This window comes from Mastigoproctus giganteus, chromosome 13, assembly GCF_048544385.1.
Source record: "Mastigoproctus giganteus isolate SK-2022 chromosome 13, ASM4854438v1, whole genome shotgun sequence".
Classification (NCBI taxonomy): Eukaryota; Metazoa; Arthropoda; class Arachnida; order Uropygi; family Thelyphonidae; genus Mastigoproctus; species Mastigoproctus giganteus.
In genome coordinates this window covers 156,951,785-156,966,553 of record NC_143587.1, presented here as the reverse complement: position 1 = coordinate 156,966,553, position 14,769 = coordinate 156,951,785, and the positions used below count along the sequence as shown (strand labels likewise).

The window sequence follows — 14,769 nt, the reverse complement described above, 5'->3', positions numbered from 1 at the left end:
AGAAATCGGAGTGTCACCAAAGATAATTATAGGAGCAGAAGAATCCTTTTTGCGAAATATAAGACAAGACTGAGTTTTAGAAGGATTGAAATCAACTAAGTTGTCCTTGCCACACTGGAGAATTACCTGGAGATCAGCATTTAAGGACCTGGTAACGGATATTTCAACAAGTTGATGCTGATTGAGCAGGGCAAGGTTTCTCAAACTGGAAAGTGGAATGCAATGTGCTATCATCAGCAAAACTATGGATAGGATTTCCGGTCAACGGAAGAAGGTCATAAATACAAGAGGAAAAGAGTGGGGGGGAAAGAACTGAACCTGGGGGACACCAGCATTAGTGAAGAAGTTAGAATACAGAGAGCCATCCACCATCACCCTCAGTGAGTGATCAGAGAAAAAACTGGATAATCAATTATAAAAAACAGTTGGCAAACCATAAGATGGAAGCTTGTTTAAAAGACCTTTATGTCAAACATGATCGAAAGCCTTTGAGATGTCCAGAGCAACTGCTTGTGTTTCACTGAACTTTTCCATTGAATTTGAAACAGGTAACATAAGCCAGAATATGACCAGTGGATTGGCACTGACGGAATCCATACTGGTGATCGTTGATCAGACGGAAGGTTTCTAGGTAGTTTAAGAGTTGGCAGTTAATTGATTTCTCCATTACTTTAGAAAGAATAGAAGTAATTGCAATGGGAAGGATTTGTCACCCTTTTTAGGAACTGGCTGAATATGAGCAAATTTCCAAGCAGAAGGAAAAACACCTTTGGAATAAAAAAGGCGGCAAAGAACGGTAGTAAGTTCAGGAGCACAGATTTTGAGAACAAGTGGAGAAATACCATCAGGAGCTGGAGCTTTCTGAGCATCAAGATTCGTCAAAATCCTTCTGACATCCTTTTGATGGAAGACCATAGGAGGCATTGAATGAAGCATGTTGGGAATGTTGGGAGGTGTTTTACCAAGATCATTAATACATGAGTTGGAAGAAAAATGGGATGCTAGGGGGTAGGCTCCATCCTTGGATGAAGTGACAATCAGAGGGAGCAGAGATGGGCAAAAGTTGCGGCCAATAGCTTTGGCAAGAGACCAGAATGCTCGGCTACCATTAGGGCAAGAAGCAAGTTTTCTGCCCTTAGCCTGTTCAAAATCTAGTTTGGATTGATTAATAACTGCTTTATAATTGTTGTGAGCTTTGGTGTAGGCAGAAAATGAAAATGAAGAATTGGAAACAAGCCAATTACGATATGCAACATTCTTTTCTTGAACAGCCTTAGCACACATTTATTGGAAAACCAAAGTTTAGATAAAGGACGACATTTTAAGGTGGAGTGTGAAATAAAGGATCCCATTTCTACAAAAAATTTTACTGACACGATCTGAGCAAACGTTGATATCAGAAGTTTTGAAACAGTAATCCGACCAAGGAAAAGAAGAAAAGAACTTAATACTATATCTTTGTAAAACTAACTTTAGTATCTTCCATGCTGTAAATATCTACCAATTTCCTTACCACAAAGTCAATGTCATTTCTGATCCTGAGAATTATCACTTGGTTGTCGGCCAATAATAGCAATGAATGACACCGCCCCAATCTCAATTCCCATAACTCTACATGAAGTGTTCCAATACACTTCTATTGCATCCAGCTAGATCTTAAATAGGGTCGGTGACATCTTGCATCCTTGTTTCAGGCCTTTGTATGTCACAAACTGAGGTGATACCAGTCTGCCACATTTTACTCTGCAACTTTTATACGCTCTCTTAATCGAATTGATGATCAACTTGCTCACATTCATCCTCCACATTGATTCCCCAGAGTCTGCTAATGGAAACTGAATATTAGGTATTTTCAAGGTCCACAAAGCAAAATGTGTTCCTTGCCTTTTGGCGATTCTTTTTTTGTATGATCTGCCTTAAAGTGAAAATATCAATTCATAATTTTCTAGCGGTAAACCCATCCTCTTCTTTTAACACACAGAAATCAGTACTCTACTCTAACCTTGTAGTTATAATTTTACTCAATAACCTCATAATTCGCCATCTTTGAAGGCCATACTTCCTTTGAAATTTTTAAATCGTTCTTCAAAAAGTTAAAATTATTTTTATTATTTAAAATTAAAATTATTAATATCAAATTACTTATTACCAACAACATATCAAAATAAACTTTTACACACGTACAACCAAAACATCACCAGTGGTAAAAATTCTGGAATGTAGGTTACAAAATAAAGTTTCTTTTATTTGATGTTCAGAGTTTTTAACAGATTCAGCCAAGAACCTTTGATCCTACCTTGTATAAATATATATGCTGTTTTCAAACATGTTGTGCAAACCTAAATTTTCCACAAAAAATTGGGTTTAGAAAATGGTTCTGTGACTGAGTAAGATAGAGGGGATTGTTCTAAATCATTTCATTTTGGCTTATAAGGTTATGGCGACACAGAACACCTACTAAAATAAGTCTCACAACACCATATGTGTATATTTGAAACTTCTGTATTCTTCAGAAGTTGTTTATTTGCTGGATATTTATGGTTATTTTTTGCTGCATCTTTTGTATATTATAAAATTTGTTTTAATTTGGAATTGTCCTATATACATTTTAATCTAGTTTATCTCATTTAAGCTAAGGGTACTCTAAGTGAAGACACCATCAGGCTGTTTTTAAGGCAGATAGGTAAGTTATTTTTTATATTATTTATATAATTTCTAATAATAAAATAGTGTCAATATATGACTTGGACAGTGAAGTCCGAAACTGCACGCATTGTGAAGGCTCTCTTGAGGTGTGCAGCATGTGCACCTCATTATTTATTTATTGTTTAATGCATTAATTCTATGAATTCACACTAGTTATTTAAAAGTGTATATTGTTATTAACCTGCCAGGTTAATGACGATATACACTGTTAAATACACAGCTCCTTACTGTGGCCAAAACCTTATAATAGCAAAAATGGTGCCACCTTGCAATTCCTAGTGCTCCAGTTTTCCCTAGTGCAGTGTGTTGCTTAATGGCTTCAACTTTTTCACAGATATCAATCGGCATGTTTGGCATCCTGGACACATACCTTTTAAGGGTATTTAAAGCCTTAAAAACAACCTCCTCAGTTGGCAAAGTAGTATTGACATTATTTCTCGCAGCAGTTTTTGATTCGTCAGTCATGGGGGTCACACACAACTGAAGTAGCTAAGTCGTTATCGAAGGCAACAGTCTCCAGAACCATTGGGACATATATATTGCTGTTAATCACTATGAAGATAGCCCACTTTTCTTAAACAGTTGGCTATTGTCGGAGGAGTTACAAATTGCCACACTGATGACAAGGCCCAACGTGTCTAAAATCATCCATTTTTTGTAAATTATCCTATGAACATCCATATGTAAATTGCACCAAATATGATTACAAAAGTATTTTTCTGTAATGGCTCTTTATATTTTGAGTGATGCCTTGGTTGGTTGGCTGCAGAACACAGGTTTTGTTTGGTGCTAAATACAGCAATTCAACATTGGGTGTGATCTATCTATGTGGTGAGCAGAACAGTTGTCTAGTGTCAACGGGATTTTGCACTGTCATATGTCTTTGCATTCTTATTTTAAAAAAAATTTGAATTTCTCCCTTGCTGTCCATGCCTCCTTGTTATGTGTGTAAGTTATTGACAAATATCACAATTAATACCTTTCGAACAGAGTTGCTTGGCACATTTTCCAATATGAGTGAATGCTGCATCATGACAGTGTGAGGCCTCACATTGCTCATACTGTCATCGAGTACTTAACCAGCATTATTGTGAAATGTGTTCTTTATCTGCCTAGTGCACCCTGGGTTTTTTATTTTCATTTTCAAAGTGAAAATCAAAATAAGAGGAGGAGCTGTGAAAAAAGTTTCCAGTCATAATCAGAAGTCCTAAAAACATTGGAAGTGATTCTCAAATTCATGTCAAAGAATAGAAGAAACGTTGGAGTAAGTGAATTTCATCAAATGGGGAATTTTTTGAAAAGACCATAAAAATTTGGATGGATGATTAATAAAGGCATCTTTCTATATACTAAAATAATTTTTCTCCTAATGATATTTATTCAGCCAGTGGGAGAAGAGGGATGCAGGTTACGTGTAATATGTAACAAATACAAAAGTACATAACAGAAGCTTGTTTTACTGTGGTAAAACAAATTTCTCTTTAAATGAGGTCTTTAAGCACGCTATGTTTATCTAACATGACCACGCAGTACTATTCTTCACTTCCATATGTAATGTATTTATTTAAATAAACTAATTGCAACAAGGCATAATATTTTAAGATTCTATATATCTGTCTATATAATATGGTGCCTCCGTAGCCAGGTGGGCAAGAGCATAGCACACGCTTCTTGATTAGACCGGGGGTCAAGCCTGTGACCACCAAATACAGAGGATGCGGAAGGTCAGGGAATGACCACTGCATATCCCCAGCCCAGATAAAGGGTGAAGGTTGGCGTCAGGAAGGGCGCCGTAAAAATTGCATGCCAAAATAATAAAAATGCTGACCCCATATATAATGGGAAAAAGCGAGGACAAAAAAAAAAAAAAATATATATATATATATATATATATATATATATATAATATCGGTGTAGATATACCATAGACAACTCTTAAAGAAAATCTACGGTTGTAGTGTGAAAGGCACCCATCGATGAAAAGCCAACTAGCTTTGAAATGGTCCGTCTGGGTGGTGCTATCCAACAAGAATAAATAACAATAGTTTTTTCTGTTAGTGAAGTGGTACTTATTCGGGTTAGTGCAATACTTGGTAACTCGTTGTGAAGGATGAGCACAATATGAGATACAGATGAAATGATGCCTTTCATACTACAATGGTAGTTTTTCTTTAAGAGTTGTCTGTAATATTTCTACACTGATATTATATAGATATTGTAATGCATTTATGTATTCATATCTGAGGAAGAGACACACGTAGTGTTGAAAGCTTCTGTATTTTATTTTATCAAAAGAAGCGAGTGTGGCGACCAGGGGGAAAAGCCCCCTTGTATTATGGGGAAAAAAAAAAAATAAAAAATAATTACGATCACTCTTTATTGAACAGCTCTCATAACATGCTCAATGGGTTAGAGAATGAAATATACCTACGTGTGATTGTTCATTCCAAATTGAAGTAGTGCAAGTAGTGCAGACTGACTGCAATGGCGGCCCTTGTGGTTCTGTTTGTGATCTTGTTAATAATACAAAGTTCAAAGGAACTAAAAGTGTCAACATTTTATGTTTTTTTTTTTTTTTTTTGGTACACACTAAATATCTAAGAATGATAATATCAAAAATAAATAAAAAAATAAAAAAAGTAATAAAAACAAAAGCTTTGTCTAACAGTACAGTTATAGGAATACATTTTTTAAAGATTTAATTTTATTTGTTAGATAAACTAAGAGAAAAGAAATTAACGGAAATGAAAATATTGTACAGTCTATATTTTGATATATACAATATTTTATTTGTAAAATAATAAGAGGAGTTTACCTCAATATAGTACATAGAACACTTCCATATGATACTCTCCAGAAATTAAAGCGAAAAAAATCAAAAACTTACATTAGAGTAAAAAATAAATAATTAAAAACCAATTTAACGCAATTAAAAATTAAAAAGAATCTAACTAAAATATTCAAAACGATTTTCCTTCTGGAGAGTATCATACGGAAGTGTTCTACGTACCATATTGAGGTAAACTCCTCTTATTATTTTACAAATATTAATATCAACGTAGAATGTATTGAGTATTACAGCTCTGATTCATATTATCTAATACAATATTTTAGTATCACAGTAAAAATAATTACAATCTTAATATAAAATGAAACAACCAAACCATTAACTTTTTAATAAATTAATCTAATTTAAAGAAAGAATCCAATGTTGTTTGCACAGTTTTTGTCCTATTTGCATTTTTAACTACAGGGCAGACATTATGAAATGCAACGGTTATTTCTTTATCAATGTTCCTGCAGGCCTACACATTCTTTATTATGCTCTGTGCATTCTGGGCATTTTTTTTAGATGGCTTTGTATGTGTGTATTTTGTCTGTGTGTGGAGGGGGGGGGGGTGCTTTTCCTCACTTTCGTTGGTCTTGGTAAAACATTGTTTTGCTTGGTGCTCAGCCATTCTTCTGGTGTTGGTGTTGCTTTGGTAGAAACTTCATTATTCACCATCACAAACTCTTCAAATTTGCCAACAAAATTCATATGTTCCTTCAAATTCACCGATTCCTCAGTGTTGCTATTACATTATGCTGCTGGAATGGAGCATTGAGAAAAAAAAAAGTCTGTAGCCTTTTCTTTGTCAACTAATGGGGTATTTTAATGGAACTTGTGGATTGGTCACTTGCACACTAGCAAGGCTTTTGTGGATTTATTGCAGGGCTGTGCAAATGGGGGGGGTGCACTGGATGCACCACCAGGGTCCCCAATCTAGGGACCCCAATATGTCTATTATTTTTTGCCTCAACATAAATAAATGCTGTCTCTTAACCCCTTTTGCATCTGGGGCTCCCAAGTACCTTTGCACATCCCTGGTTTATTGGATGATTGTTTTCTACAGCAGCATGTTCGAGAGACAACCAGAGGGAGTAATACCCGTTATCTGATTATCAGCAGTGATTCTTCATGAGGTAAAGTGACAGTGATCACAGTGTGCTGATGTGGGATTTACTCAAAGATGTAACTGCCATCAGGGGTAAATGGAAAGGTTTTTGCTTTCTTAAAGGTGACTACAGTGGTCTCAAACAGTTTTTAAATTCTATACAGTGGAACCAACTGATGATGTTACCAACAGCAAATTCTAAATGGGAAGCATTCAAAGAATTAATCTTGGAAGCTACTAGGCTTTTCATAACAACTAAGAAATATTGTTCAAGGTTTAGGCTAAATGGATGTCAGATGAACTAATGAGACACGTGGCAGGGAAGAAAAATGTGTGGGATTTATATAAACTGTCAGATGACACAGAAACCTGTGGTAGATATAAGCTGGTCTGTAATCAAGTCACAAAGGAGGTTGGATAGGTGAAGGTAGATTATGAGAAATCCTTGGCAAAAGATGCAAAGGATTCTTTACTTATGTAAACTTTAGAAGGAAGGGGATGAATCAGAATGTTCCACTTATCGAATGGTCCCCTTAAAAGTCGAACCATATTGATGGTTCGACTGTTTATGCTCCTGCTTAGGTAGCTGACAAACTGAATGAGTATTTTGTATCTACATTCACACATGAGATATTCAGGGAGGGGAATGCCAGAAGTTTATCAAACTCTGGCAGGGAACTAAATGATTTTGTAAGAATTGAGAGCAAAGTGGAGGAGAAATTGTTGAAGTTAAACATAAGAAAAGCACCTGGGGTGGATAGGATCTATCCAGTTATATTAAGGAGGCAGCAAAGGAAGTAAGCAGGCCCTTAGCTATGATTACGAAGGCATCTTTGGACTCAGGGGAGGATCCCATGGAATGGAGATGTGCAAATGTATCCCCAATCAGAAAGGGGGATCGAAAGATGACACAGGTAATTACAGGCCTCTAAAAGATATTTCTTGGCTAAATGTCTAAGAGTATGAAGGAGTTTACTTATGCATGGGTAATGCACATACATCATTTCTACTACCAAGGTAGTTTTAATGCATAGTTTTAATTATATCTCTTATTGTGAATACCTTCACAACAAGTTACTTTGGTATTGCACTACCTTGAATAAGTAATTCTTCATCTATGGAGAAGACTATTGTTACTTATTCTCAGTGGATACCATCACCCAGATAGCACTGTTTCGAAGCTTATTGTCTTTTCATTTGTGTGGACAGGTACCCTGTTGTTGCAATAATGACAACATTAGAGACTAGTCTCTAATGTTGTCACAACAATAGAGACTTGGCATCTGCGAGGTGATCTGATTGAGGTGTATAAGGCCTTGAATGGTTTGAGCAAGATCAGTGCTAATGGGATTCTATCCCTTGCCCAGATTAATTGCCTGAGGGGACATAAATTCAAACTGAGTAAAGACAGTTGTAAAATAGATGTGTGGAAATTTGTCATTGGCCAGTAGATGGTTTATTGCTGGAACAAATTCCATTTGTCGTGGAACTTGACAGCTTAAATAAATTCAAGGCAGAACTAGATAAACATTTGGAGTGAATGGATGAGTGAAATGGCAGATGTCAGATGAACTACTGTTGAAATGGAAAGGTGTCAGATGAACTACTGTTGAAATGGGAAGGTGTTTTTTTGGCTGATGCTGTATAAGCTTGCTTTCTTGCATCGCATGCCTCTTCTAATGCTAATTCAGACTCACGCAGGCATTTTGCGAAACTAATTCCTGTCTTTAAATCTTTGGAGCCATCCACTGGTGCATTTGAAGTCGCTAATTCCATGTTTCTGAGCTAGATAATTTGCCTTTTCTTGCAAAATCAAACCTGATATTGACAAATTAAATGCACACATTTGTTGGTACTGCTCGAAAGGTTTTGTTTCAAGATTCTCGTGTTTTGCACCACGATTTCGTTTCCTGTTTTTTATCGTTGCTCCAGTGTCATGCTTAAATTTTTTTTTTGGTTTTTCAGTATTGTAGATATAGTAGTAAAGGGATGTTGTATTCTTTTGCAATGTCTGTTCTGCTTTGTTGCATCCTATCATCTTGTATTATTTTCAATTTAATTTCCAGGCTTAATTCTGCCCGTTTACGTTTTGTTGCCATTACACTACTAGACGAGATGTAATATAAACAAACTTTAATTTAAAGACACAAGTTCCAAAGAAGATATCAGCTCAGATAAAATGACACAAAAAAATAGATTATGCTGTAGCAAAAGACTTTGAATTGGCATACAAATTGCAACTGACTTTAATTCCGTGGAGAGCGAGGGAGTGTATGTAAACAACATAGAAACTCTGTTTTTATTCTTATGTTAATTTAACAGCTCATCCTTCACAATGATGTTTTTGAGAGTGCACTTACGTTGTAGCTACCATAAACTGGTTTTGTTCACACAAAAGTAAATTCTAAAAGTCGATGCCATTCTTCGAGAAGCCGGAAACCAGGTGGCCAGAGGCAATAATAGGGAAATAATGAGACAACTGTGCCAAGAAATGTATTAAACATACAAAATAGCAATATTTATTTCTCACAGGGTTAAATGAACTTTGTAATATATATTAACTGAATTTTGTAATAAACAAATATATTTACATAGAAAAGTCCATCCTTTTGCAGGTGAATGGTATGTGCTTCATATAAACGAGTACTTTTATAAACCAAGTTTGTATTAACAAGATTTTACTGTAATGGTACTTTGCCAGCAAGGATAAGGAGGTTATTATCTCATAGCATAGGGAATGATTAGACAGTATCTTCACATAGGTCTGGAAACATTTTAAAAGAGATGTGGGACAGGTGCAGAGAAGAATTACAAGATTAGTTAATCATACAAAAGGATATCTTTACCATGAAAGAATTGAGTTTTACAAACTGCAGCACTTGGAATCTAGGTACATTTTAGGGGACTCTGTGTTTAGGTTACTAAATACCAATAGCATTCTTCCTCTTTCTTAGATCACAGACATAAAAGGACACAAACGTAAATTGAGAAACAATGGTTGCAGGTTACTGTGTGAAAATTTGTTTTCAGCTGCCAGAGAGTATTTGATTACTGGAATAACTGCCATCTAGTGTTTTGGAAATGGGTGATTTTAATATATTTAAGAAAGGATCAATTATTTAGAGGGGGGATGGACAGATGAGGTGGGTACTTTTTTTATTTTTATTTTGGCTACTGTTTTATAAGATTGCTTCCTTGTATTATTTGCTACTACTAATACTTTTTCTACTGATAGCATTGATAATGTGACTACATATTGCAAGGTGTCAGAGGCTGATTTGGTTTGAAAGATTTCGTGTCATTCTGGTATTTCAGATTCTAGAAGAAAAGTAATTATAGACAACACTTCATTCTTATAACTGAAAATTTGATTCCATGACTGACTTTAATGATGACTTTAATCTGTTTTCTGGCTTTTATTTTGTAAAGCAGTTGAATCTGATAATTAGTGATCACTGCAAACGACATCGACTATTTGCCTTAACCAGTTATTGGAAATTAATAGCATTGTAGCCACAGGACTATCGTAAAGAACTGCCTGTTTTTTGTTTTTTTTTGTATTGATATTACAAATAAAATGTAATAATGGGATATCTTACCATATATTAACATAATTATTCTGAAGTGGAGTTTCCCCTAATGAAATATATAACAGGAAAAAAACAGACTAAACCCTTAAATTTGAAGTTGAATTTAATAAATATTTTAACTAATTCTAGTATAGCATTATTTATATGTCAGGAAATTATAATTCCTTCAATTTTTTGATATGTCTGGGTGATTTTATCCATTACTACATTATGCATTGTCAGTGGGCTAAAATAGTATTTAACACTACTTTCTATTTTTAAATTATTTTTAGCTGGAGCAATGAAAGCCTTAAATGGAAAAGGAATAGTTCATAGGGATTTAAAGCCTCAGAACATCCTTCTCTGCCATTCTGGGAAACCCTGTCCGTCTCCTGGTGAGATCACTCTAAAGATTGCAGATTTTGGATTTGCAAGATTTTTACAGGATGGTGTTATGGCTGCTACTCTTTGTGGTTCCCCGATGTACATGGTGAGTAAAAAAAAAAAAACAGGCTGTTATTTCATATATATATATATAATATACATGTTGAGTTGGCTTTGCATTAGCAACACCTACTAATACCCACAAGGTATTAGGACACCTACCTTTACAGGATGGTGTTATGGCTGCTACTCTTTGTGGTTCCCCGATGTACATGGTGAGTAAAAAAAAAAAAAACAGGCTGTTATTTCATATATATATATAATATACATGTTGAGTTGGCTTTGCATTAGCAACACCTACCTGATACCCACAAGGTATTAGGACACCTACCTAATACCTTGTGGGTATTAGGTAGGTGTCCATAATGTAGCCATGGAAAATTCATTCTGAAACCAGTTAGCAACCTGCTGGGTTTTTTAGCAGGGCACATTGTCTCATTAATAGACAGCGCGGTTGTCTGAATACACTATCATCATGAAGGGTACTTGGTTGGGGGATGATAGGAGACAGTTGTCATAAGTGGGCATACCTCTGGAGTAACCAGTGTAGAAAGTTGATTCCCTCAGGATCAGTGCTGGGGGCCACTTCTCTTTTTTATTTTCCTTAATGACACTGATGAGGGAGTGCAGGGGAAGTGTGAAAGTTTGATGATGATTTAAAGGTAGTATTGTGCTAACAGCAAGAACCACATGCTTCTAAATATGAGGTTTCCACCTAGGGCACAGAAATCCAGGAGTTACTTCAAGCGGAGGTGGGGGGGGAATTAAAAGTGTTCTAGGCCAAAGACTTGGGATTGCGATTCACTCAAACATGAAATTTTTCATACATTTAAGCAGATAACTAAGAAGGCATGTGTGTTTTGCCTATGATACAAAGACCTTGACAAGGGGGGAAAAGGGTGCCATTGTTCCTTCATATAAGGCAATAGTGAGACTACATTTACAAAATTGTGTTTAAGTTTGGAGACCATGAAGAAGACAACTTCCAGAAAGGGTTCAGAGAGGGGCACTCTTTCCATGCCCATATGAAAATTGGCTTAAAAACTGTATCATACAAAACTTGGCAACTAGACATCTTGTTGGGGAGCAGGACCTGATGGAGTTGTATAAGACCCTGAAAGGAATCAGTAAAATGAGCTATATTTTCACTGGCAAAAGAGAGAGAAGAACCAGGAAGCAAAATACAAAATTCTGGAGGAATAACAGAATACCGGATTTCATATTGGAATGTGCTGGATATCACTGGAATGAATTGCCTGCAACTGTGGCTGAGGTGGATGGTCTGATTAAGTTCAAAGTTGAGTAGAACATAGCACTGTCTGGAGCGTGTGAAAGTAATGCAACAAAATTTGGTAGGTACGTTCTTCAGAGGATGCAGATGACAATTATATAAAAAATAAAATTAATTTTAAAAAATTCTCCATTGGGAACCATTTTTCTCCATCTCACTGTAGTAATATAGTTGGCAACAGATTTTCTTGCTCTTTTGGCAAAAACATAGTTTTTATCCACCTTTCTCTTTTATCAAAAAAAAAAATAAATAAAAATTAAAAATGTTAAAATTTGAATTTTTTTAAAAATCTCTTGCAAGTTGGGTTGTGGATTCAGTTGTCAGTATGCACAGTGTTGTGCTTACTGAGATGAAAACAAGAACTAAAATTGGCATGGCAACATTGTCACTTTATTGTTTGATCACTCTCTCTCAGGAATTACGAAAGAAACCATATTTTTTTCTTGATTTGCTCATACAGCATCTTACTGTCATTATATCCCGTCTTGTCTTTTTTCTTTCAAAAAAATAAAAATAAATAATAAATGCTGCTTCCGCACTCATCTTCAGCGACACACATTTCTAGACAAAATAGTGTATCCTTAGGGATAACCCCAACAATTGCTCTTCTTTACATAAACATATCACAAATATTGCTCCTTCTGCATTTAAAAAAATGAAGTTCTCATGTTTGCTGTTAGTGTTACTTTTTTATAAACTGCTCTACCCTAAATTAAACTGCGAACGCTCTGGTTTATGATGGAGAACCCATATTTTTTTATTCTCGATTTGACCTCATCTGTTCGTTGTTTGGTTTTTAGGAGCATTAGCAACTAAGGCCATATTGCTTCGGGGATATGCGGTGGTCATTCCCTGACCTTTCTGCATTCTTCGTATTTGGTGGTCACAGGCTTGAACCCCGGTCTAATCAAGCAGCAGTGCATAGCACATGCTGCCCACCTGGCTACGGAGGCGCCGTTGACCTCATCTCCATCTTACTGTAATAATATGGGTAGTAAGCAGAGCAGTTTCTTCTGAACTGTTCTGCATACTAATCTGAACTGCCAACTCTGGTTTATGACAGAGAAGTCATACTTTTTACTCGAATTGACCTAATTTCTATCTCACAGTAATATAGTCGGTTACAAAGAATTTATTTTATTTATTTATTTTTTTTTGGGCAAAAATTTTTCTTTCTCTTTTAGCAAGAAAATAGTAAAACTATGTTAAAATTTTAATTTTTATAAGAATTATTTGAATTTCTGCTCATTTTTATTAATTGATTGGCCACTGGGTGTGCTCATCTATTTTGCAAAATAGATATGTGGGATAATAGCCTGAAATAATTTCATGTAATATGTGATCATTTCATCATATTTGTGTGAAGAAAAGGTATTTAATAGTACCTTTCAGTAAGATTCCAAAGAAATACGACATAAAATTTCAGAGGACATATGCGCAAGATTTTTCACTATCAGTATTGGTAAATGCTTCAGGTTATTCATAAGGAGATGCCTAATGTTATACTATGAAATCCCTTACCAATACTGATATAGAAAGATAGGGATTTTTTCAAGAAACTGGTACTTAGTGCTAATAATGTGCCTGTTGTGGATACAGTCTAAACATTAGAGTAGCAGGGATGCTTAAAAGAAGGGATGAGCACTTTTGCTTATACTTTTTAAATTACAAAGTATAAGCGATCACTTGCTTTGCTTAGGATTAATTTCACCAGAAAGCAATCCTAAGTAGGCCAAGAGGCAGATAATGCTAGACATGTTCTACTCACTCAAGCAGAAAGTCTGTTTGTATTCTTTTATTCTGGTTTGAATAAAGTGCTTGAACATAAATAAATAAATAAATTTTCTGTTTATACTCTGGGATGATCAAATGGTCAGAGGAGTTCACAAGATAGACAGAATACAAGAAACAGCACTGGCTTGAACCCCCAGTCACTCGAGGCACGTGTACTTATGCACCCGCGTGCCTGACCACTCGGCTACGGTAGCCATAGCTGAGTGGTCTTCCGATAACTCTTCAGTCATGTGTACTGAGATATTGCTCTTCACATCCATGTACTGAGGTAATTACTGCTAGGTATGTTGAAGAATGTCATATGTGAATTTGTTATACCAAAAGTTTTCAAATGTCGGGTCAAAGTTTCTTCTGCTTCCATTTTGAAAGATTTCCATTCTGACTTAGTTGTAGGCATTCATTCTGTTACGTTTTCAGAGAGTCTAAAACAAGAGAAGATTTTGTCCTTTTGTTCAGTGATGAGGAAGTGTTTTATTACTGAATGTGACTACATCACTCACAAGAGGCGCCTCCGTAGCCAGGTGGGAAGCAGCAGTGCGTAGCACATGCTTATTGATTAGACCGGGGTTCGAGCCTGTCACCACCAAATATGGAGGATGCGGAAAGGTCAGGAAATAACCACCGCATATCCCGGAGCAATATGGCCTTAGTTGCTAATGCTCCTAAAAACCAAATAACTAACTAATTACTCAAAAGGTCCATTAGAAAAATGATGTTATTGTAAATCCTGAGGTAATAAAAATTACATCAGTTTGCGGTGCATCATTTTAAAATTTGAAATCTTTTATTGACAAGTTTTGAGTAATTCTTGGTGTTGTTAATAGATGAAGCAATAGGTTTTGCATCATCAGTTTTGTGACTTTCGGTGTGGGAATCTCTGGACAATATGCAGTGGGCCATGGTTGGGGAACTGAAAACAATAGAAAACTGTTCTGCCTACTAAACTAAACTGCCTACTCTCTGGTTTATGATGGACAAGCCATATTTTTTACTTGACTTGATTTTTTTTTTCTCCCTCTCACTGTAGTAA

The 14,769-nt window shown here is 35.7% G+C and overlaps 1 protein-coding gene across 1 annotated transcript in view; it reads left to right on the top strand.

The window, feature by feature from the left end:
• LOC150076546 (serine/threonine-protein kinase unc-51-like) overlaps positions 1-14,769 on the top strand; it is a 462,846-nt gene that overhangs the window by 99,093 nt on the left and 348,984 nt on the right. The window contains exons 6-7 of the mRNA XM_090387194.1: positions 2,633-2,683; positions 10,504-10,700. Coding sequence (XP_090243320.1) covers positions 2,633-2,683; positions 10,504-10,700 — 248 coding nt within the window. The remainder of the gene's footprint in view (positions 1-2,632; positions 2,684-10,503; positions 10,701-14,769) is intronic.